At 42.8% G+C, this 23,465-nt stretch overlaps 2 protein-coding genes across 6 annotated transcripts; both read left to right on the top strand.

Moving 5' to 3' along the window:
* Positions 1-12,735: 12,735 nt before the first annotated feature.
* Positions 12,736-16,087, top strand: LOC122002567 (ubiquitin-conjugating enzyme E2-17 kDa-like). The gene is made up of 5 exons (XM_042557781.1): positions 12,736-12,867; positions 12,974-13,053; positions 13,574-13,701; positions 15,461-15,565; positions 15,772-16,087. Exons 2-5 carry the CDS (start codon positions 12,984-12,986, stop codon positions 15,913-15,915), a joined length of 447 nt encoding a protein of 148 aa, XP_042413715.1. The 5' UTR covers positions 12,736-12,867; positions 12,974-12,983; the 3' UTR covers positions 15,916-16,087.
* A 2,090-nt stretch (positions 16,088-18,177) lies between these two features.
* LOC122002566 (UDP-rhamnose/UDP-galactose transporter 6-like) lies at positions 18,178-21,762 on the top strand. 5 transcript variants are annotated; one of them, XM_042557776.1, is made up of 6 exons: positions 18,178-18,457; positions 19,649-19,857; positions 20,167-20,351; positions 20,422-20,622; positions 20,854-21,015; positions 21,120-21,762. In XM_042557776.1, exons 2-6 carry the CDS (start codon positions 19,728-19,730, stop codon positions 21,450-21,452), a joined length of 1,011 nt encoding a protein of 336 aa, XP_042413710.1. In that variant the 5' UTR covers positions 18,178-18,457; positions 19,649-19,727; the 3' UTR covers positions 21,453-21,762. The 5 variants fall into 5 exon arrangements, with proteins under 5 accessions (XP_042413710.1, XP_042413714.1, XP_042413713.1 ...); XM_042557780.1 differs by having other exon boundaries at positions 18,178-18,599; XM_042557779.1 differs by having other exon boundaries at positions 18,178-18,637.
* Positions 21,763-23,465: the final 1,703 nt, after the last annotated feature.

The following is a 23,465-nucleotide window of genomic DNA, read 5'->3' as shown; positions in this document are numbered from 1 at the left end:
TTTTGCAGCTGAAGTAATGCTACGTGCGCGTCTGACCGAAAAGGCTAAGCTTGCGGATAACGCTATCAATGCAACGCCCGTGGATGAGTTGGAGAGTCACAGTGTATAGCCAGTCGGCTTTTAAGAAGATACGCAAGGCTAGAGCGAAACGGTTCCAACCTTGGTGAGCAAAGGAGCAGACAACTGGACGCCTAGCGATAGAGCGGTTGGTGGATCACAACCTCCCTCCGAACGGCCTCCGATTGTTCGGATTGAGAGGGTGACGGACTATACCTCCTCCGGAGAACCCATGATAAGGCGTAAGAGGCATCGGGTGGAGACTTCATCACGATCTACCTCCTCGGTGGTGCGGACCCCTACTAGCACTAGCCCGCGCCTTCCACCGAGCAGGTTGAAACCTCAACCCTCATTCCAGTTCAAGAGACTGCGGCCCCTACGTCGTTTGACCGGACACCATCATTATTCGGTCTGCCGCAAGGAACTCTTTGTGCGCCACCAGTGACCTTCATGCCACCTCCATCGAAGGTCAAAAAGTCTGGTCTCCGTCCGGTGTCCTCGTCTCGGCCATCCGGCCGAGCGACCTCAGCCCAATTAGCTCTGAGCGGCCAACACCACATAACGGTGATTCTTCATATGTCGATTGAGGAATGGCGCGAGTCAGCTAACACTGAATCCCGAGCCCCCGAGCACCAAATAATTATTCAAGGGTTGTTCGCACAAATATGGGCTGGCGCCCGAGCCCACGCAGCACTTATGTTGTCTCCGGGGGTGCTCGCGGATAGCCGCACCCAAATATCCACTAGGGTAAGTGTTGTATTCTTTTTTATTTATCTCAAATCGGCGCTTATATTTTTCTGGTTCCTTGCAGTATTTGGTAGAGAATCTGACCATGTATCAAAGGCTTGCCTTCCTGGAGCAGGAGGTCAAGCAGTTGAAGGCGTCAAGCGGCCAATCATCCGTCTCTCAACAGCAAATGAATGCTGAGGTGGCTCAGCTAAGGGCCGATCTAGCGAAGAGCACCGAGATGCTAGAGGCCGGGCGAGGAAAGAGCGCAGAGCAAGCCTCTCTGTTGGCTCAACTTAATAAGCAAGTCAGCACTTTTGATGCCAAGATCGAATAGGCTAATGCGAGGAAACTCTGGGCCATCGAAGACCAGGACCTGAAGAATAAAGAGGCCCAGGATCTCGCTAAGAAACTCAAAGAAGCTAAAGATTTTCTGATTGCCGAATGGAAAAGTCAGTCGGCCGAAGAAGCTGTCCTTCGAGGCCAACTCTCCGTAAAAAATGATGAGCTGGTCATCGCGAAGGACGAGCTGGGGGCCTCCCGAGCGACTTTGAAAACTTATCAAGATGTCGAGCCTAGCCGGTTTGAAACTATGAAGAAAAACTACATCCGCTCGGACATTTTCAATGACAAGGTCGCTGACAGGGCATTGCAGATGTTCAACCTGGCGATCAAAGGGACGTTCGGCCAACTCTAAGCAGGCGGCTACCTCCCTACTGCTCTATCGAGCAAGATCATCAGTCGGGACAAGTTGACTGCCTCGCTGCCCGATGATACCTTGGACTATCTGAGTGATCTATACTTGAGTGATTTTCTGTTCACCCCTCTGTTTTTAATCCTTATGTAAGATGTTTGTAATCATTCGTAGTGGTAATGAATGATCTCCCGTTCGGCGGTTTTTTCTTATTCGTTCGTCCATTTGCCGCCATTCGGCTTCTTGATTTGACTCGCACTTTAGTTCGTGCACCGCGGGAAATCTCGAGTGAGATCGCGAGTTGCTTATTGCGACTTGGTGGCCTTCCGATCGATGATGAGAAGTCATAGCAGAATAATCTCGAGCGATCATCGTAGCTTGAAGACTTAGGGCTTTTTGAGTTGCACGCATCCATAGTCAGCTGTTCATCGTTCTTGCTTGATCGCTTATCGGGACCAGGGTTTAAGGTCACCGCTCGACCGTTGATGATGACAGGGCTTTAAGGTCACCGCTCGACCATTGGTGTATACGAGGGTTTAAGGTCATCACTCGACCGTTGGTGAAGACGAGGGTTTAAGGTCGTCGCTCAACCGTTGACGAAAACTGGGTGAAGACTAGGGTTTAAGGTCGCCACTCGACCGCTGATGAAGACGAGGTTTTAAGGTCGTTGTTGACCATTGGGGAAGATGAGGGTTTAAAGTTGCCGCTCGACCATTGACGAAGACTAGGGTTTAAGGTCGTCATTCAACCATTGGGGAAGACGAGGGTTTAAGGTCGCCGCTCGACCGTTGGGAAAGATGAGGGTTTAAGGTCGTCGCTCAACAGTTGGGGAAGATGAGGGTTTAAGGTCGCCGCTCGACCGTTGGGAAAGACGAAGGTTTAAGGTCGCCGCTCGACCGTTCGGGAAGACGAGAGTTTAAGGTCGTCGCTCGACCGTTGATGAAGATGAGGTTTTAAGGTCGTCGCTCGACTGTTGGGGAAGATGAGAGTTTAAGGTTGTCGCTCGACCATTGGGGGAAGACGAGGGTTTAAGGTTGCCACTCGACCATTGGGGAAGACGAGAGTTTAAGGTCGCCGCTAGACTATTGGGGAAGACGAGGGTTTAAGGTCGCCGCTCGACCATTGATGAAGATGAGGTTTTAAGGTCACTGCTCGACCGTTGGGGAAGACAAGAGTTTAAGGTCGCCGCTCTACCATTGGGGAAGACGAGGGTTTAAGGTCGCCGCTCGACCGTTGATGAAGATGAGGTTTTAAGGTCACTGCTCGACCACTGGGGAAGATGAGGGTTTTGTTGGGACCTTGACGTCCGCTAGAGGGGGATGAATAGCGCCTCACCCAAAACATTACTTCCTATAATGGTTAGTACGCACAGTGGAAAACAAAAACAAATACTAACAATAAAAAGCAAACCTAACATGTTGATTTAATGTGGTTCGAATATAAAGCTCCTACTCCACGGCTATTCGTAAGGTGGACGATCCCGATCCGTCGGTGGATGATTCCCTGGAGAACTTCTGGCTAGCTCGCGTAGCTCTTTGTGGGTGAAGAAATCTGGCCACAACCTCGTACAAGCACGTTAGATCACTTGGGCACTTGGAGACTCTAATTAGGATTAACCACCACTAATTTCGTCAACATTGGCCAAACACCCCGAGCTCTATTAAATAGATCTTGGGAGGAAAACACCTACTATTTTCTCCGCCACCAGTCGACTGGTACAACCACCAGTCGATTGGTCCTAAGTGAAATTCGACCGTTACAAGCCATCGGTCGACTACCATACTGCTATAGTAACTCTACAGTAACACTACAGTAAAACCCTAATCCTAGGATTTAACCCCCAAGTACATTCACTCAGCACTCGTCCTCGCCCGACCTACCTAGACCTAGCCTTCTAGTCTCCTCCATCAGCCTTGCGTCCCTCAGATGTCTCCCCATCCTTCACATCTTGCCTTTTGGAGCTTTCATCGACATTGTCATTGTTGTCAGAACTTCATCCATTGCCAAGTCACACTTGGACTTACGTTGCTAAGACTACATGTTTGGACTTACACCGCCAAGACTCATCCTTGGACTTTCCTCCTTTGCTAAGATCATCCTTGGACTTTCCTTGTTGTACCTGTATCTTGCATACTCACAATGCATATTGATCCGGCAGTAAGGACGGGGGACCCCCTTTGTGGGGAGCCAATGACACGTAGAGGTCAAAAGTCAAAAGGGTCAACATGAAGTCCAGCCGATCGGAGAAGGGTTGGGTCGACTGGCCGAACGGGTCCGAGCGGAATCAAAGACAACCCGACGGGGAGTCGGGTTTCCGACGCTAGTGGTGAAAAGGGTCGCCGGGCCGAGCGGGTAGCCCGCTCGGCCGAGGCATAAAGCAGCAATGCTGTGAAGGAACAGTCTCAGCAGAGCACGCGACCGGGAATCTTCCCGATCGGACTAATACCTGTGTCCGGTCGGAAGGGATGTGCTTGCCGAGCGGATGGACGCTCGGCGTGGGGAGAAAAGGGACAAAAGGATAAGGGGACATTGGGGGACATCTTCCGACAACAAGCATGTTCAACGACTAAGCCATGCGTAGAATCTTACGACAGAAGGTTCTGCCGTCCCATCAGAGAGGTGCTCGGATTGTAGCAGTATGGTGTCAGACATGCTCCTCTGGCAAGCCCATACTAAGATATGGTAAAGGACACGTGTACGCCTTGGTAGGTGTGCATAAGCCTCCTCATAGCTCTATATAAGAGCCCGCAGACTTCGTCGGAAGTATACAATCTCTCATCTGTGGAGCCATTTCTTCGTTTTCCTCTTACCTGACTTGAGCGTCGAAGGGTTGTCGCCGGGAACCCCTTCCCGACCCGACTTCTTTACAGGTTCGCTGGAGATCCATATGGCCGGTCAGAGATCCACGTCACCAGTTCGAAGAGCGCCACGTGCCCAGCGTCCATCGACTCAGCATTCGGACATGATCAAATTAGCTAGCCCCGTGGGGGTCGAGCGGAGGACAGTTTCACAGAGATACCGCTCAGCGTGACTGGCGGTCCAGTCAGTCGGACTAATCGCCTCCTTCAACTAGACTTGAAGGGGAGGCAAGTGATCCGGCAGTAAGGACGGGGGACCCCCTTTGTGGGGAGCCAATGACACGTAGAGGTCAAAAGTCAAAAGGGTTAACATGAGGTCTAGCCGATCGGAGAAGGGTTGGGTCGACCGATCGAACGAGTCCGAGCGGAATCAAAGACAACCCGACGGGGAGTCGGGTTTCTGACGCTCGTGGTGAAAAGAGTCGCCGGGCCGAGCGGGTAGCCCGCTCGGCCGAGGCATAAAGCAGCAATGATGTGAAGGAACAGTCTCAGCCGAGCACGCGACCGGGAATCTTCCCGATCGGACCAATACCTGTGTCCGGTCGGAAGGGATGTGCCTGCCGAGCGGATGGACGCTCGACGTGGGGAGAAAAGGGACAAAAGGATAAGGGGACATTGGGGGACATCTTCTGACAACAAGCATGTTCAACGACCAAGCCATGTACAGAATCTTACGACAGAAGGTTCTGTCGTCTCATTAAAGAGGTGCTCGAACTGTAGTAGTATGGTGTCAGGCATGTTCCTCTGGCAAGCCCATACTAAGGTATGGTAAAGGATACGTGTACGCCTCGGTAGGTGTGCATAAGCCTCCTCATAGCTCTATATAAGAGCCCGCAGACTTCGTCAGAGGTATACAATCTCTCATCTGTGGAGCCATTTCTTCGTTTTACTCTTGCCTTACTTGAGCGTCGGAGGGTCGTCGTCGGGAACCCCTTCCCGGCCCGACTTCTTTGCAGGTTCGCCGGAGATCCTTCCGGTCGGTCAAAGATCCATGTCACCAGTTCGAAAAGCGCCACGTGCCCAGCGTCCATCGACTCAGTGTTCGAACAGGATCACATATCAAATACAACAATAAACTTAACTTAAACCTTTGCCTAAACATCAAAACCTAGGGTACCTAGATTGCTCCAACAGGTTTAAGGTCGCCGCTCGACCGTTGGCGAAGACGAGGGTTTAAAGTCGTCGCTCGACCGTTGACGAAGACGAGGGTTTAAGGTTGCCGCTCAACCATTAGAGAAGATGAGGGTTTAAGGTCGCCGCTCGACCGCTGGGGAAGACGAGGGTTTAAGGTCGTCGTTCGACCGTTGATGAAGACGAGGATTTAAGGTCGTCACTCGCCCGTTGACTCAACTCAAAAGTAGCGTACTTCACTTTTATTCATATTTGTCATGCATCTAGAAAACACCATACAAGTACGTCTGTATTCACTTACGGACCTCTCATCCAGCCCAGTAGGGTTGGAGATGATTCACGCTCCACACCCGCTCGAGCTGTCTTCTTCTCTCGTCCTCCCAGTAGTAGGCGTCTGAGCAGAGCTTTTGAACGACCTTAAAAGGTCCCCGCCCATGGGGTTTTGAGTTTGGTGACATCGCCGACCGACTTCACCTTCTTCCATACGAGATCGCCAACCTAGAAGGATCTCGGGATCACCTCCGATTGTAGTTCTGCTTCATCCGTTGTTGGTACGCCGTTAACCGAACAACTACTTTAGCCCGCATTTCGTCCACCAAGTCGAGCTCCATGAGCCTTCGTTCAGCGTTTCCTTCATCGTAGTACTGCACCCGATTAAATTCTACTTCGACCTCTACGGGGACGACTGCTTCGTCGCCGTATACCAAGTGGAAGGGGGTTACATCGGTCTCCTCCCTTGTGGTCGTGTGAAGGGCCCACAACACACTGGGACTCTGAGGATTTTCTGATTGGAGACTTCGGCTTGTCCGTTGCCCTAGGGGTAGGTCACAGAGGTGAAGGCCTGTTGGATGTCATAGCTCTCGCACCACTCTCTGAGTCTCTGACCTACGAATTGTCTCTCAATATTTGATATGAGTCGGCATAGGATGTCGAACCGACATATGATGTTCTGCCAAACAAACTTAATGACCATATGCTCAGTTATTCTTGCAAGCTGCTTGGCTTCCACCCACTTCGAGAAAAAATCTACCGTGATGAGCAAAAATCTCCGTTGACCTGTTGCCATAGGGAATGGTCCAACGATGTCATACCCCATTGCTCGAACAGGCAAGATACTGTGGACGCATTCATTTCCTCGATCGGCTGATGTAGAAGGTTGTGATACTTTTGGTAGGACAAGCAGGTGGCTACCGTCCGAGCGACATCTTATAAGAGGGTTGGCCAAAAATATCCAGCTAAGAGTATCTTTCGAGCTAACGCACGACCGCTCGGATGGCCTCCGCAGGAACCTTAGTACACTTCCCGCAGAATATATTCGGCATCTTCTGATCCGACGCATTTGAGTAGGGGCCTGGAGAAGGGTCTCTTATAAAGCTGGTCCCATACCAAGGTGACCCATCTGGCCCTTTTCTTCAGCAAGCAGGCTTCTTCCTGATTGACAGGTGTAACTCTCGATCGCAAGAACTCTATCAGAGTCATCCTCCAATCGTTCGAGAAGGTTATTCCTTCCATTCGGTCAATATGTGCTACAAGCGAGACCTGTTCGATCGGCTGTCCTATGATGATCGGTGATAACGAACTGGCTAATTTTGCCAGCTCATCTGCCACTTGGTTCTCCGATCTTGGGATCTTTTGTATAATAACCTCTTGAAAGTTGGTCTTCAGCTTCTCGATGGCTTCCGCATAGAGCCTGAGGCGGCATTGCTTATCTCGAACGTCCCGGATAGCTGCTGAGCAGTCAATTGAGAGTCCGAGTGGATGAGGACTTTAACGATTCCCACATACTGGGTTGCCTGTAGGCCGACTATCAATGCTTCATATTCAGCTTCATTATTGATGGTGCGATAGTCCAGCCGCACGGATAGCTGCATCCGGTCTTCCCGTGGTGAAATGAGCAAGATGCTGATTCTGCTACCTTACCGAGTGGACGAGCCATTGACATATATCTTCCATATTGCCTTCGGCTCGACATTCTGGACTTCTATGATGAAATTCACTAGGGCCTATGCCTTGATTGTCGTTCGAAGTTGATGTTGTATGTCGAATTCGCTTAGCTCCGTAGTCCATTTAATTAGCCTCCCAGATGCCTTGGGGTTGAGAAGGACCCGCCCCAAGGCGTTGTTAATCAGCACGATGATTGAGTGTGCTAGAAAATATGGACGAAGCCTCCGAGCGACGAGTATTAACGCATAAGGTAATTTTTTCAGACCGGTGTAGCGAGACTCAACATCCTTCAATATATGACTCAAAAAGTATACAGGATGTTGTTCTCGACTGTTCTGCCTAACTAGAGTTGATCCAACTGCATGTCCGTTAGATGATAGATAGATCCAGAGTGGCTCACCAATGATTGTCTTGGCCAATACAGGCAAGGAGTTAAGATATTCTTTAAGCTCTTCCAACGCTCGATCACACTCAGCATCCCACTGAAATTTTGTAGCTTGGCGAAGCACTTTGAAAAATGACAGGCTCTGATCAGATGACTTGGATATGAACCTAGACAAGGTCGTGATCCGACCGATCAGACGCTGAGCTTCCTTTAAGCTCTGAGGCGGCGGCATGTCTTGTAGCGCCTTCACCTTGCTTGGATTGACTTCGATGCCCTGCTCGGTGATGATGTAATTTAGGAAGCGGTCGCTCTTTGCACCAAACAAACACTTACTAGGGTTCAACTTTATTCCACAAACCCTCAGAGTCTGGCAAGTCTCCTCAATGTCTGTGCACGGGTCAATAACTCGGAGGGATTTTATTAATATGTCGTCGACGTATACCTCCATGTTACGGCCGATCTGCCGTCGGAACACCTTATTCATCAGCTTCTGGTATATGGCGCCAACGTTCTTCAGTCGGAACGACATCACGTTATAACAGTACGTCTCATCAGCCATAATGAAGCTGACCTTCTCCTGGTCTTCTCAGGCGAGCAACACTTGATGATACCCTTGGTATGTGTCGAGCATGCAAATCTGCTCACAACCCGTCGTTGAGTCCACCATCTGGTCTATCCTGGGTAACGGATATAAGTCTATTGGGCACACCTTGTTCAAGTCACGGAAATCGATGCAAACCCGTCATTTATTGCCCGACTTGGAGACTAACACGATGTTAGCGAGCCAACTCAGGAATTAGACTTCTCTTATATGGCCAGCCTCCAGCAACTTCTCTATCTCCGCCCGGATGATCAAATTTTGCTCCGCGCTGAAGTCCCTCTTTCTTTACTTCACCAGCTGAGCGTTCAGTCGGACATGAAGCTCGTGCTGAGCCACACTCGGGGAGATACCGGGAAACTCGTGTGTCGACCAGGCGAACACATCGTAATTATTTCTAAGACATGCGACCAGCTCTGCCTTCTTCCTGCTTTCCAAATCGACGGTGATGAAGGTGGTTGCCTCCGTCCGACTTGGGGTGAATCTGAACCTCCTTTTCTTCATATACTAATGCAGGAGGCCTCTCGGTGACAGCGTTCACCTCCAAGCATGGATTCTTTCGAGCGCTTCTCGCTTCAGACTTTACCATCTTGACGTAGCATTGCCGAGCGGCCAGCTGCTCCCCTTTGATTTCGCCCACTCGATCGTCTACTGGGAGCTTTATCTTTTAGCAGTAGGTAGACACCACCGCCTGGAATTCGTTGAGGGTCGGTCGACCCAATATGACATTGTAGGTCAACGGTGCTTCCACCACTATGAAGTTTGTCGTCCTGGTTCTCCTCAGCAGCTCTTCCCTGAGCGAGATGGCCAGTCGGGACTGTTCGTTCAATATACATAAGATTAATTAAATAAACAAACTTGAACAACTCGTTAAGTTAAACAAACAAGCTTTAACACATATATGTTCAGCTCGTTAACGTTCGTGAACAACATTCATGAACAATGTTCATGAACTATATTCATTAATAAAACTCTTTTTAATATGCTAAATAAATAATAAAATAAAATAAAATAAATAAATAAATAAATTTTAATTATCAAGCTCAATAACCAATCAAAGAACTAAAAGAAACAAACTTGAATTGAGAGCTTGATAACATCTAAACGAACCAAGCTTGAACCAAGCTCAAGCCAAGCTTGAATTGAGAGTTTGATAACATCTAAACGAGTCCAGCTTAAGCCAAGCTTCAAACAAGCTCAAGCTCATAAAAAATTAAACCAAGCCAAGTTTGAACACTCATTTCAAAAGCTTGGTTCATTTTAAGCTCGGTTCGGTTCAGCTTGGCTTGGTTACCTTATCAAACAAGCTTGAATACCCCAAAGCTCATATCGGCTCGGCTTGTTTACATCCCTACCTGATAGATTGATGTCTATGTCACCGATCAGGAGATGGAGATCGGTGGCAGTATCCTCTTGGGGTTGATCGACTGACGATCGGTGTCAGATCGTAACAGTCACGCGCGTTGTGTATCGCCGACTAATGAAAAGAGCATAACATTGGCGCCCATACCTTACCTCTTGTCATTTTCTATCGACTGGAGGCCACATGCTGCACGTCATGTGTCTTGGCCTCTAGGTGTGGCCTTGCTCCCTCTGCCCTTGGCCTCTTGAGCGGCTGGTGGTTGTTCGACGGTTGCTGCTCGGGCATCGGCGCGGGCTCGGTCATCATTTCCTTCTTTCTCGCTGCCTGGGCTTCTTCCACATTTATGTATTCATTGGTCTTCCTGAGCAAGTGGTCGAAGTCCTTGGGCAGCTTCCTAATGAGCGATCGGAAGAACTCTCCTTCGACGAGCCCCTAGATGAAAGCGTTCATCAACATCTCAGAAGAGGCCGATGAATGTCTATGGCTACTTGGTTAAAGCGCCTGATGTATGCTCTGAGCGCTTCCTTGGGTCCCTGCTTTAAGGCAAAGAGACTGACACTCGTCTTCTGATAGCATCGACTGTTGGCAAAATGGTGCTGGAATGCAGCTCAGAAGTCCTTGAAGCTATGTATTGATCCGTCCGGTAGTCTTCGGAACCAGCGTTGCGCCAAGCCGGAGAGAGTAGTGAGAAAGAGTCGGTAGTTCACCCCATCTGTGTACTGGTGCAGCGTGGTCGCGTTATCAAACTTATCTAGATGATCATCTGGATCGGTCATTCCGTTGTATTCCCCGATCGCCAGTGGGGTATAGTGCCTGGGTAGAAGGTCACACAAGATCTCCTGAGAGAACCACAAGTTGATCCGTTTGGGCGAAGCGTGGCTTCTGAGCACCTTTCCTTTTCGCACATCCCAAACGGGAGCGTCATCCAAGGATGATCCTCGTTCCTGGTTCACCTGGGCTATTTCTGAGGGGGTTTGGAACACGGAGAGGTGAAAGGGGATGGGTGCGGGCGACACTTCCCCTTGCGTGTCAGTCGGGCCTTTGTTCTGCCCCCATATTGAAACTTGTTATGGTCGGTCTTCTAATACCGCTCGCCCTCCTGCTGCCGACGTTGCCGGTTGTTGCACTTGCTGATCGGCTAGTGCCTGCTGTTGTTGCTGCTCGAACATCTTCGCCGCTCGGGCTTACACGAGCATGTCGAGCTCCTCTTTGGTGAGCATCACGGTGGCGAATCGTCCAACGTCCTCCATCTTCTCAACTCGGATGCAGGTTAAGTTCCCATAGATGACGCTAATATGATCCTGTCTGAAAGTCGATGAGATGGAAAGCTGGGGATGTGGACGTTCCGCTGACCACTTGTAGACTCCGCTCCACCCTGCAATATAGATGGAGTTAATGTCGAGCTAGGGAAGGGGTCCCCGGCATTGACCCTCCGATGCTCAAGTCAGTCACCGGCGATGAAGCAAAAGGTGGAGCAACAAGAACGAATACTGTAGCGCAAATAGTGTATCGCGTACCTCCGCCGATACTTGGACCCCCCTTTATATAGAGCTCTTATAGTGTGCATGCCCACTTCCCAAGTGGGCACGCTTCCTAAAGTTTCCCCTGAAAAGACTTGTCAGTAAAGTGTCCCTGACACAATACCTTAATAAGCCGAGCATATCTCTGATGTGATAGTGGAAGCTTCTGTCGTACGATCTTCTGGTTGATCATGCCTGATGTCAGCGACACTAACTCCCAAAAGGTTGACGATGGATAACACAGGGGGTCTGCTGCTAAGCCGAGTAGAATAGCCGCTCGGCCAGAGTTTCGCTGCGTTCGTACTATGCCCGCTCGGTCGTAACTCCGCTGGGGCTACCGAATCCTGTTGTCGGGCCGAGCGGGGTAGCTGCTCGGCCAGGATACTATATCCTCCTGGCGTCCAACACCTCCTTAAGCGTCGACTGTTCGGATCATCCCCCCGAGTCAAAAGGTAGGGTCGGATTTGGCACCTTCTCCTCCCGGTCGGGAACCTAATCGCCTGACCGTCTGATATACTTATCGTTCGTCCGACTATATAATACCCGGACATTGACCGCCTTGACTTTGACCTCCATCGTGACAACTATCTCTTGCAGAGTGTGCCCCTCCTTATCACAACATTAGAAATAATCAGGAGAGGTAGATGAACATATAAGAACTTGCTTCATGTCAATCCGAGATCATTTGGTCCATCGATCGGTTTTGAGTAAAAATGACTGATGGATCAAACGATCTTGGATTGACATGAAATTAGTTTATATGTATTCGTCTACCTCTTCTGATTATATCCATGCCCTCAAACTTCAATTTGACCTAATATATTGAGAGCAATAATTTTGTGAACACAGATTAAAATTTTCAAATATATTCGTGTTTAAAAATTCATTGCTCTCAATATATTAAGTCAAATTGATTTTTGATGGCATGAATATAATCAGGAGTAGACGAACATATAAGAGTTTGTTTCAAGTCAATCTAAAATTATTTGATCCATCAGTCGATTTTGGATAAAAATGACTAATATATCAAACATCAAATTGGCATTTTAAGAATATAGATATAATCAAGAGAAATAAATGAATACAGATCATTTAATCTATCAATCAATTTAATTTAAAATTAATTTTCATTAAAAAAATCAATTTAATCTAAAATTGATTTTAATTTAAAAATAATAATTTGACTGATTAAAAAATTCAGTTGATTAATTTAATTAAACGTTTTGAATTATTTCAAAATATCAATGATAAAAATAAAACCAGAAATAGGTACCTGATTTAATTATTTTAAAATTTTTCTCCGTCAAATAGGTATTTTATAAACTTAATACGTGATTAAGTTAATAAAATTTAAAGGAAATTTGAAAAAACCTTTAAACTCCAGAAAATTAGCCTTATTTTCTGGCCTTTTTTATTTTTGTTAATTTTAAAATAATTACTCTAAGATGGTTCCAGAAAGTGGCGGACGATTTAATACGTCGGGGCACTCGCGTTAAAAGCACGCAGCTCCGCTTGCTTTTTCCTTCTTCGCCGTTTCAACGTCGCAGCAAGGCGAGGGAAGAGCAATCGGAGAAGGAACGTAGAGACTCGGGTGAGATATCCTTTCATATCCTTATTCGCGTGTAGTTTTATGTCGATGGACATGTTTTCACGTTCTTCAATCTAAGTTTTTTTTGGTGTGATTTTGGAATGATTAGGTCAACATCCATGGCTTCGAGGCGGATCATCAAGGAATTGAAGGATCTGCAGAAGGATCCCCCTACTTCTTGCAGCGCAGGTGATTCCAATCGCTGCTGTCGCCTTTTCTTCGTTCTTTTTAAGCTTTTGATGATGTTTTTTTTAATACTTTAGATCTGCTTAGGATTACGTTTTCTTTCGGGAAAAAAGTAGGGATAGCTAAAATCTTCAACGTCTTGTAAATCATGTCAATGATTTAAGTCTGCTATTTTCTGTTTGCCCCTGTTTTCTAGTGATTCTTTCGTTAGTTCCTTTGGTTGCATAGTTGAGTATTTCAAGGAAATATTGTTGTTTCTCTTGTGGTTTATGTATTTGCAAGTGCTGCTAAGTCATAAAACCTTTGTTTTGGTAACTCTAGTTATCAGTAGTCAGTAGAGATAAGGCTAGAATGCATTATAATTCACTGTCCAGTAAAGTGATGCTGTCTTCTAAAGTTTTGACTTGCTTACTTGCAAGAACTTTTCAAACCTTTGTTGAATGTATTAGTTGTGGAGCTTTGGAATCGTTTGTCTCTTAAATCACAACTCAATTTGTGTATCAAATGGTAATGTTGACAACAGGCCCCGTGGCTGAAGACATGTTCCATTGGCAAGCAACGATAATGGGTCCACCAGACAGTCCATATGCAGGGGGTGTCTTTCTTATTACCATCCACTTCCCTCCAGATTATCCCTTTAAGCCGCCTAAGGTAATGTTTCTGAATAAAATCATAGAAAATTTTCACATATTCCATTCAGTGTATATTCTACAGCTAACATTCTAAAGAATTGCCCTTTTTCTACTGAAAATCATGCAAAGATAAACTCATCAAAAGTTATAGTTTGAATCTATGGATATTTAATAAGGAGAGATAATTGACAGAGTTTAGTTCTACGACAAGACTTTTCCAAAAAACCATAAAATTGCTCTTTCTCCTCATCTATTGTTACTTGAAATGTGCGTTTGAGTTGAGAAAGAACACAAGACAAGCTAAATATAAATTACTATTGTGTTCTTTTATGTATGACATATCTGTACTATGATTAGACTTCCATTATGCACCCTGTGCAAATGATCCCACAACTTTCTAAGCTATGTAACTGACATCCTTTCCTTGATTAACCATTGAAATTCATTCATTCATTCTCAACATCGTCAAGCATGTTTATCCCAACCATTTGGCGTTGGCTATCATGTTTATAATTTTTAGATAAATTTTGACTTCTTTGTCCTAGTCTAGTGCAGCCCTCAAGCCTTTTTATTTTATCTGGGGACCAACATTGGCTGTTTAAACAATGGAAATTTAGTGTTTAACTTAAATCAATTTCATATTCTGATCAAGGTTAACTACAAATTCTAATCAAGGTCAATGGTAAAGAATTAATGGCATCCTCAATGAGAATTTCATCCTTAAGTTGTATTGAGTTAATGATGGATGATTCAAGTTCCATTTAGAATACATGCATTGATCATAGATAATCCAATATCATCCAGTAGTTGAATGTTGTCCATGAATGGTCGATCGTTTGCACTAGTAGTTGAATTGGCTTGTTTTTTGCATCAAATGTATTGTATAGTAAGAAGATTGAATTTAGAAATTGATAGCAGGTACCTGTTAGGTTCTTCATATGGAATTGGGGTTTGTGTGTGACGTTAGTTCTACGTGATTTTAACAAAAGAATATTGTGGATGTAACATGAGTGGATACTATGGTTGTGTTAGTTGTGCTACCATAAATGATGTTGTTAGGTTGATTCAAAAGGACTTTGTAGTTGACAAATTAGGTACGTTTACTTTATGCAAAATTTTCTAATTTTTTATTTTCATTTTTCTGTTCAAGGAAAAAGGAATTTGAAAATTGAAAATAAGAAGAAATTTGTCGCCAACTTATTCAGACCATTGTAAAAATTATTTTTTGCACATAAACTTCTTGATACTTTCCAAAATTAGAAGAAAAAATTACAACAGATGTCAGAAAATTCGAAACAATTGGCTATTTCTATTCCATTATGTTTTTTTTTAAAAGATTAATTGAGCGTTCCAAAGTAGCAGTTATAGATTTTGACTTTTCTGGTGGAAGATTAGAAATACTTTTGACTTCACACGAATGACAGCATTGGAATTAAGAACAAATTTCTGTGAAGGAATAGACTGGCGTTAATTAAATATAAGATAAATAATATATGGCGTCGCTCAAACATAATGCATGGGAAAAAAGATATCCCTGGAACTACATGCATGGGAAACCAGGGTTGGGCTGGCTATATGTTGTGGCTTCACTTATCTGCCATTGCTATGGTCCTTCTAGTGTATCTTAGAAAGTTGTTTTCACTTTTTTTATGTTTATTCTTGATGTATTTTTCTTCATATAGATGTGTTCTTCACTTGTGCATAACAATTCTCCATTTGTTAATGAATCCATAAGCATCCTATATTTTCCCAAAATTTTGGGCGTGTGTTGCCTTCAGGTTGCTTTCAGGACAAAGGTTTTTCATCCAAATATTAACAGCAACGGAAGCATTTGCTTGGACATCTTAAAAGAGCAATGGAGTCCGGCATTAACTATCTCCAAGGTCACCTTTTTTTTTATGCAAACCGTTTTATCATAGCAGCTGCAATTTTTCTTAGCATCCCTGTTACGCCGTCAAATCTGTAAAAGAATTGATCCAATTAACAAGGCATGAGAATTTTTGCATCTCGACAACAAACATAGCAACACGAATGCTTTATTGGTCTTCCCAGTTAGTTAATGTGAACTATTTGGTTATCGACTTTACAGGTTCTGCTGTCCATTGGTTCCCTCTTAACTGATCCAAACCCAGACGACCCGCTGGTTCCTGAGATTGCTCATATGTACAAGACAGATAGGACCAAGTATGAAACCACAGCTAGGAGCTGGACCCAGAGGTACGCAATGGGATGAAACATTGCAGATGGCATGAGAGATGGAGGTGGCTTCGCGGTATCGTATATTTGTTTACAAGAACTAATTGTTTATAGTATTAAAATATCCTACATGTGTGTCATTCGGTCAACTAAACGACTGTCAAGCATCTGTTTCTGGTATAAGATTACTCTGTTTGCTACCTTGTTAACATTTGCTTGCCTTTCTTGTAATTTGTCTTGCAAGATTTCGAACATGAATTGCAAACCGACTTTCGAAGAGGCTTTTGAAATGAAAGGGTAAATCAGAAAGAAAGTTCTGAGATGTAATTTGCCAACAAAGAATTAATTGCTGTGATGTCTCAACGTTTATGCCCTAGTTGACCATTGACCCAGGGATGCCCCTGTACAATTTTAAGAATTCATTTTAAGGCAAAACATTTTGCATAAAGTCCATCTCTTCACTAACAATTTTCAAGAGTAAACCCAGAAAGATTATTCAAATAGGAGCCTCGCATCCCCTATCCTATCCCTAACGTAAACTGATTATCAAAAACTTGAAATCATATAATACGCGTGATATTTAATGGATAAATATTTAAATCCGACTTAAATGGATAAATATAATACGCTTGCTCCTTTACTTCACGATCATAAGATCCGGAAGTACTAATTAATCATGGATGATATAGAGTCGATTTTTTAATAGAATCTTAATAAAATTGGTAAAATTGAAATAAGATTGGTTGGATGATCGGAAATTTTAAGAAGTTATAATTTTTAATTTTAAGAGATTATAATTTTTAATTGAATTGAATCATAAAATCTATAATATATCAAATCGAATGTTCATAAATTTATAATTAATTTTAAAGTTTACTTTAACTACGTAGATTCAAATCCAAAAAAAAAATATTATTTAAAATGAAGATTTCACCTTTTTCTATTATTTTTTTAAATCTTTTTACCGATTTAGGATTAGTATATTGAGATTATTTAAATATATACTTAATTATTTTTAATTAATTTTATCAATAATATTTTATCATTTTTTTTAAATAATGATTTTTGGATGTCTATTATCTAGTATTCTTTAAAATCAATGAGTGTTTAGAAGATCAAAGAATTCAATAACTTCTGCTATACATTAGGTATTTTATTGGCATTTAAATTAGATGATCTTATAAATCAAATGAACATACTTTTGAATGTGATTATTAGATATTCAGATGACCGACCACAGGGAGTCTGTGACGGTGGTTAGACACAAGACGTAGATCCCTCGACCCTCATCCCGATCGAACGTCATGGCCGATCGATGAAAGGCAACCCTTCGACAACAGAGAGGCCAAACAAAGAAAGATAGCTCTGTTCAGTATGACCGAACGAGGACGTCTTGCCGAGCGGCCTCTAGTCGACGATCGGTCGGCCTACAGTAGAACCCAACTGTATATCTCATCGTACTCTTTGGAAATTGATGTCATTGATAAATCGTACTTTAGAAGGTTCCCGTATGTCATATCAGATATTTGCGTGTTCGCTTAAGGTAAGATGTCATAGACACTTTTTGACTTGTTTTTTCTTAGAACACTTTAGAAAATGTGCATATACTTTGGAATATATGCCTGGATATTATAGTGACACTATAAAAAAGATTTTCATCTATAGACGGAGGTATGTGTAAATTGATCAGCTTGTCATCTTCCCTATATATATATATATATACTAGTGTGATCATGCACACGTGTTGCGTGTGTAATATAATAATATATAAATTATTTGGGTTTTTAAAAATCCAAATGATTTGGATTTTCTAGTGTCATCCTTACGTTCAGAATCAAAAATTAATTATTTGGATAAGATTCGTTATACCCATGCAATAGTGCAATAATGCAAGGGTGATGTCGGGCTTCTCTATGTAAAAAATTATTTTAATTTAATATTATACTTATCTTAGTAAAAGAAATTAAGAAAAGTATATTTTTTAACATCGTCAGCCTAAAATATTTATAGAAGCTTCTTTGATCATAGTGTTATCAATTCTAAGATGTGGGACTAAAGAGAATTATATTTTTTTATACAAAACAACCAGATTGTTTCGCTTGTGGAATTACTAATAAACCTTGAAATTATTTTTAATGTGAATAGAAAAAAGGGCAGTAACGTAAATTCATTTTAGGCTTCATCAAAGTTAGTTAGTAAAGGGGAGAGATTTTTAATAAAATAGTAAGATAATAAGTATATAATATTATCATAAAATGTTAAGAGTTAATATAGAATTATACGATTCTATCATCCGATCGTGACCAAATCGTTTATGCGTGGGCTCGTCTACTCGTGTTCCACTTGCCCTGCTTGCTCGAACGTTTTCTTGCTTGCAACCAAATCGAGGAAGAAGAAAACAAAGCTAAAGTAGACCAGCATCTTCCTCTCATCTCAGGCCAGATCGAGGTCGGGACGACGGTGTCACTACCTTTCGTTCTCGATCTTCCCTTCTCCCGGTGTGGATCCAGCAGCCGCTCCAGCTAGCGCTGGATCTTCCCCCTGTCGTATCCTGTGACTTGGATCTACTTCTGTCTTCGGTCTGCTCGTCTGATGTTTTCTGGTGGTTTTGTTTGATTGCTATATCGTGTTCGAGGGCCAATCGCGTGGCTTATCTGAGCTAGGGTTTTCATGTTTCTTGGGCGGATCTAGTGATTTGGATCAATAACGTTCTTTGATCTGGTATCTAGTTTGTTGCATTGGCGCTATCGCATGGTCATGTATCCCTCCGACTAGATTCCGGTCTTTTCATTTATTTCTGCTTATACATGCTTGGCCAGTGGGCATTTGCTCCGGAGTTCAATGAGTTTGATTTGAAATGGGTTTTAGGTTTCCATTCATGAACAATCGATGAGATACACGGGACGTTCTGTTTAGATCTTGGGAAAAATGGTTTTGTTGAGATTGTGAAGACACCCTTGACCATCCATAGTATGTATCGGGATGGAATTTTCTAAATTTCATTGGCTTTGACTTCGTCGTCATGCATAGTTAAGCGAAATTTAGTTCCGTGGATTTCATGCATGGATTTGTTTTTTTATTTCGTTAAGCTAAGGAAAAAAAAAACAAGACGAGAATACATTTGGATTGTTAAATGACATCCTAAGGTTTGGGTTATAATTTGCTTGATAACTCAATAGAAAGATTATATTGCTGTGTTGTTGATATCTGAGGGCTAGAGGCTAGAATTCTTTCCTTGCAGTTGTGTTCTAATATCACTAAAATTACTCAATAAGAAAAAACTATAACTAGGTACTACATTCATCTTATCTGATGAATAAGTGTTTGTTGCTGATTAAGAGAATCTATTCCTTGATATATTTATCTGCACTTTTTTTAGAGGTTGTGATCAATATATAAAATACAGAAGGATAAAAGATTGGTAACCGTGGATTTCTTCCTACAATTGTGATCAGACTACATTCTATAGATTATAAGATCACTTATCAGAAGAAAATGAAAAAAAAAACAGTTTATTTTCTTTGGGATAAGAACTTAGAAGAAGAAAATAGCTTAATGAAGTGATCTATATCTGGTATACATGGGAATTTTCTGATATAGTTATTTTAGTCAATTGCTAACTTGTTACTGTGGTGGATGACACTTTTTAAAATTTGAGTTTAATGGGTGAAAGCCACTATTCACATATATTGTCTCTCTACTACTTTTTGAATTTTTGTTGAAGTTCATAAAGATAATTTATTTAGTTTTGCTGATGTTTTCTTATGTAGGACCTCTTGTTTGCTAATGTTAATTGTTATCTGGAGATTTCAAGACTAGTGCAGTAAGAAGTGTACACAAACATAAAGTATGGCCCCTACTAGTAAGGCTGATAGGAAGGCTGCATTGGATGCAGCTGCATGGATGTTTAATATAGTTACATCTGTCGGAATTATCATGGTCAATAAGGCCTTGATGGCAAAATATGGCTTCACATTTGGTACGCCCATAAGAGTTTCACTTTTATAATTCTGATTATGTTCTTTATATTAAATATCAGTAATGGTCCTTGCTACTTGTAAATGGATAAGTAATCTCAAACTTGTGAATATACAATTCTTTTTCCTCTATCTAATATTAAAGGTGAGTTGAGCTTCCTTGGAGAGAGTTAAATTTTCTCAGGGAGAAATTATACCAGAATTTATGTTTCCACATTGTAGTTATTTTACCATGGGAGTTTGATAAAATTTAGAGATTCCTTTATTTTTATTGTCAGTTCTTATATGGTGCAACATGTTTTCTGCTGCAGCCACAACATTGACGGGCCTACATTTTGCCACAACCACACTTCTTACTCTTGTTTTTAGGTGGCTCGGATACATTCAGCCTTCTCACTTACCTTTATCCAACCTCATGAAATTTGTCCTTTTTGGGAACCTATCTATTGTTGGAATGAATATCAGTCTGATGTGGAATTCAGTCGGTTTTTATCAGGTTTGTTCTGGTTTCATTAAGTAAATTATAGAATTTCATATGGCGATATAATTTTGGAATTAAATGACAGATTGCAAAGCTGTGCATGATTCCAGTATCATGTCTTCTAGAAGTTGTGTTTGACAAAATTCATTACTCAAGGGCCACAAAGCTTAGCATACTGGTGGTTCTATTAGGTGTTGGCATCTGTACAGTCACCGATGTCAGTGTCAATATGAAAGGGCTTATAGCTGCTATCGTAGCAGTTTGGAGCACTGCTTTGCAACAATACGTGAGTAAATATGGACGTATATCAATATATTTTCACCTAAACATAATTGACATCTGATATTTTGCTTATGCTAGCTCTTTCTTGGGTAATTGATCTCAAGTTATAACTTTTTATACTCGATGCATAGCCACTACACTTTTTTTACATCAAGCTGGTGGTTCTTTAGTGCTGATATTAAGTAGTAGGTACTTCATTTGAAGGTATAACTAAGTCTCAAATATCTGTCTTCAGTATGTTCATTTTCTTCAAAAGAAATATTCACTTGGATCATTCAACCTCCTCGGACATACTGCTCCATTTCAGGCAGCATCACTGTTGATATTAGGCCCGTTTGTTGATTATTGGTTGACAAACAAAAGGGTCGATGCCTTTGACTACAATATAACCTCTGTTGTGAGTATATGCTGCAGTTTCCCAACTTCATTTTGATATGTTACATTTGAACTGATTCTGTAGTGAACATGAATATAAGAACACTTGTTTTCTTCTTGTTGCAGTTCTTCATTGTCCTCTCATGCACCATTGCTGTAGGAACCAATCTCAGTCAGTTCATCTGCATAGGACGGTTCACTGCCGTCTCTTTCCAAGTTATTGGACACATGAAGACAATTCTAGTCCTAGTCTTGGGATTCTTCTTATTTGGAAGAGAAGGCCTCAATTTACACGTAATCTTCGGAATGATCTTAGCAGTTTTAGGAATGATTTGGTATGGAAATGCATCATCGAAGCCAGGTGGGAAAGAGCGACGACCTTCTTACACATCGCCTGCCGATAAATCTCAAAAGCTTGCTCTGCTAGCAGAATCTGGAGATCACAGTGACAAAGTTTAATCTTCAATATAGCTTGAGCACCACTCCTCAATCAATGGATTTCCCATTTGTGTCCCTTGTGATTGCAGTAGAACAGGGAAGAGCTGGTGGTTTCTTTCCCGCCATACGTTGACAAATTCAAGATTGGATGAGGCACTACAGTTTTTTACTTGTTTAAAGGTCTTTATTAATTTCCAACCAAAAAGAGGGATCTGCTATAATTTATTGACTGCTGCATTTCTGATCGTGAATTTGATGAATGTATCCTATTTAGCTACGAACAATTTTAAGTCTGTTAGAAATGTGTCGAATAGATTCTCATTCTTTCAAACACCTCGCGGTAGGGAATAGGCTTTGGCACTTGAAATCTCTTTCTTATTTGACATTTTCCATGATCGGTAAAGCCCTCGTATGCCTTTAGTTGACTCCTTTTCATATCTCTAATGTTAACATTTGTTAGCACCAAAATTCAAAATTTGCAATTGTTTCACTTGGTATCAATGATGATGAATCAGTTGGTACTAGGTTGATTAGGTAGGTATTTATTTTTTATTTTATTTTATTGCAAGAAGCTCAGCTAGTCAAGTTAAACTTATTAGTCGAGGATCATCTTGTGTGATTTGTAAGGTGATCAAAGACCTTGGCTTGCACTCATATGCATCTCTTGTTTTGAATTCTCATTCAAGGTTTCTAGTCTTGTTAAGCCGGCTATCTTGTGAAATAATATATCAATGTAATTTTGAGAGCAAGATCCTTCGGTTCACTTTTTTGAATTAGGAGATGGTTCATAATATAATTATGGTTGAATGGCAGTTATGATTAAGTCATAATTGGTTGTAATCCCTTTTTGAGTTTATTTTTTCATTCAGGTTATGGTTTAGGTCGGGGTGGATGGTCGGAAGTCACTCGGAGGCTGTTGGCGGTGGATGAGTGGTCGGACTATCGGGCGTCGAGCATGGGTGACCTTTGGGTGGGTGGGAAGGTGAATCCAAAGAGAGATTGTAATAAATTACGGTCGAATCATAGTCGTGATTCAGTCATGATTATATTGTGGATTATTTTTTGGTCCATAAAAAGTGAACATGAGGATCCGATTCCTAATTTTGATTATTAAATTTTGATCAATCTTGAACCCAATGTAATAAAAATTTCTAATGTCATTTTGAGTATTTTAGTTGATACGGTGTATAATGGTGGGGTCCGATGAAGTCGGACAGTCAGAAGTCAAGAGGATGTGGTAGTCAGAAGTCAAGGAGACATGACAGTTAGAAGTCAAGAGGGTGTGACAATCAGAAGTCAAGGGGGCGTGACAGTCAGCAGGTATGGAAAGAGGAAATAGGATCGTGTGACGACATCAGCAACATGATTCTCGATCGGGTTCTCACAGACCAAGACTCCAGATCTGAGACATCTTAGTCTAAGACCTAGGAGGCAATCGGGGTGATACCTGACTTGGATTTGATCGGTCAAGCTCTCACGACCTGGTTATATCTATGCCTAGTTCTTTCGGTAAGCTAACTCCCGGTCGGCTCTTAGACGATCTCTCCACAACTCTCAGGCCCCCAAGGTTTAGGCCAGGTGTTATACCCAACAGATCATCCCGAGCTGCCCTATTCATACCCGGTCGGGACAGAAGGCGCTACATGACAATGAGGTCAGGGAATTGTAACCGTCTGTCAGAGAATAACTATTGAGTGTCAGGGAATATTCCAACGGTCTGCGGTCATCTTCGAATGGAACCCTTCCTTCAGCCAACAAGAGGATGCCATGTGTCCTCCATCGCCCAATAGGACCTGACACTCGACATTATCTGACATCGGTCAGCTTCCAGAGGTACGCACTATCATATAAAAGAGGAGGTCCTCTCCCTTGCGCAGGTACGCTCTCTTGCACATTGACACTTGTCTTCTACTTTTCTTTCTCCTTCGTACACTGTTCTTCTGGGGAAAAAGTACCTAACTTGAGCGTTGGAGGGCCTGCTCCGGGGACTTTTTTCCTGGTTTCTCGCTTCTAACGTCCCGTGTGTTTGTCTGA

The sequence above is a fragment of the Zingiber officinale genome, chromosome 7A (genome assembly GCF_018446385.1).
Source record: "Zingiber officinale cultivar Zhangliang chromosome 7A, Zo_v1.1, whole genome shotgun sequence".
Lineage (NCBI taxonomy): Eukaryota > Viridiplantae > Streptophyta > Magnoliopsida > Zingiberales > Zingiberaceae > Zingiber > Zingiber officinale.
Note: the sequence above shows the minus strand (reverse complement) of the source record. Positions and strands in the feature narration are given on the sequence as shown.

Coding starts and splice junctions, on each gene's coding strand:
- LOC122002567 (XM_042557781.1), top strand. CDS start 12,984: ATGGCTTCGAGGCGGATCATCAAGGAATTGAAGGATCTGCAGAAGGAT. Junction 13,702..15,460: donor ATCCCTTTAAGCCGCCTAAG/GTAATGTTTCTG, acceptor TGTTGCCTTCAG/GTTGCTTTCAGGACAAAGGT. Junction 15,566..15,771: donor CGGCATTAACTATCTCCAAG/GTCACCTTTTTT, acceptor TCGACTTTACAG/GTTCTGCTGTCCATTGGTTC.
- LOC122002566 (XM_042557776.1), top strand. CDS start 19,728: ATGGCCCCTACTAGTAAGGCTGATAGGAAGGCTGCATTGGATGCAGCT. Junction 19,858..20,166: donor AAAATATGGCTTCACATTTG/GTACGCCCATAA, acceptor TTTCTGCTGCAG/CCACAACATTGACGGGCCTA. Junction 20,623..20,853: donor GCACTGCTTTGCAACAATAC/GTGAGTAAATAT, acceptor ATCTGTCTTCAG/TATGTTCATTTTCTTCAAAA.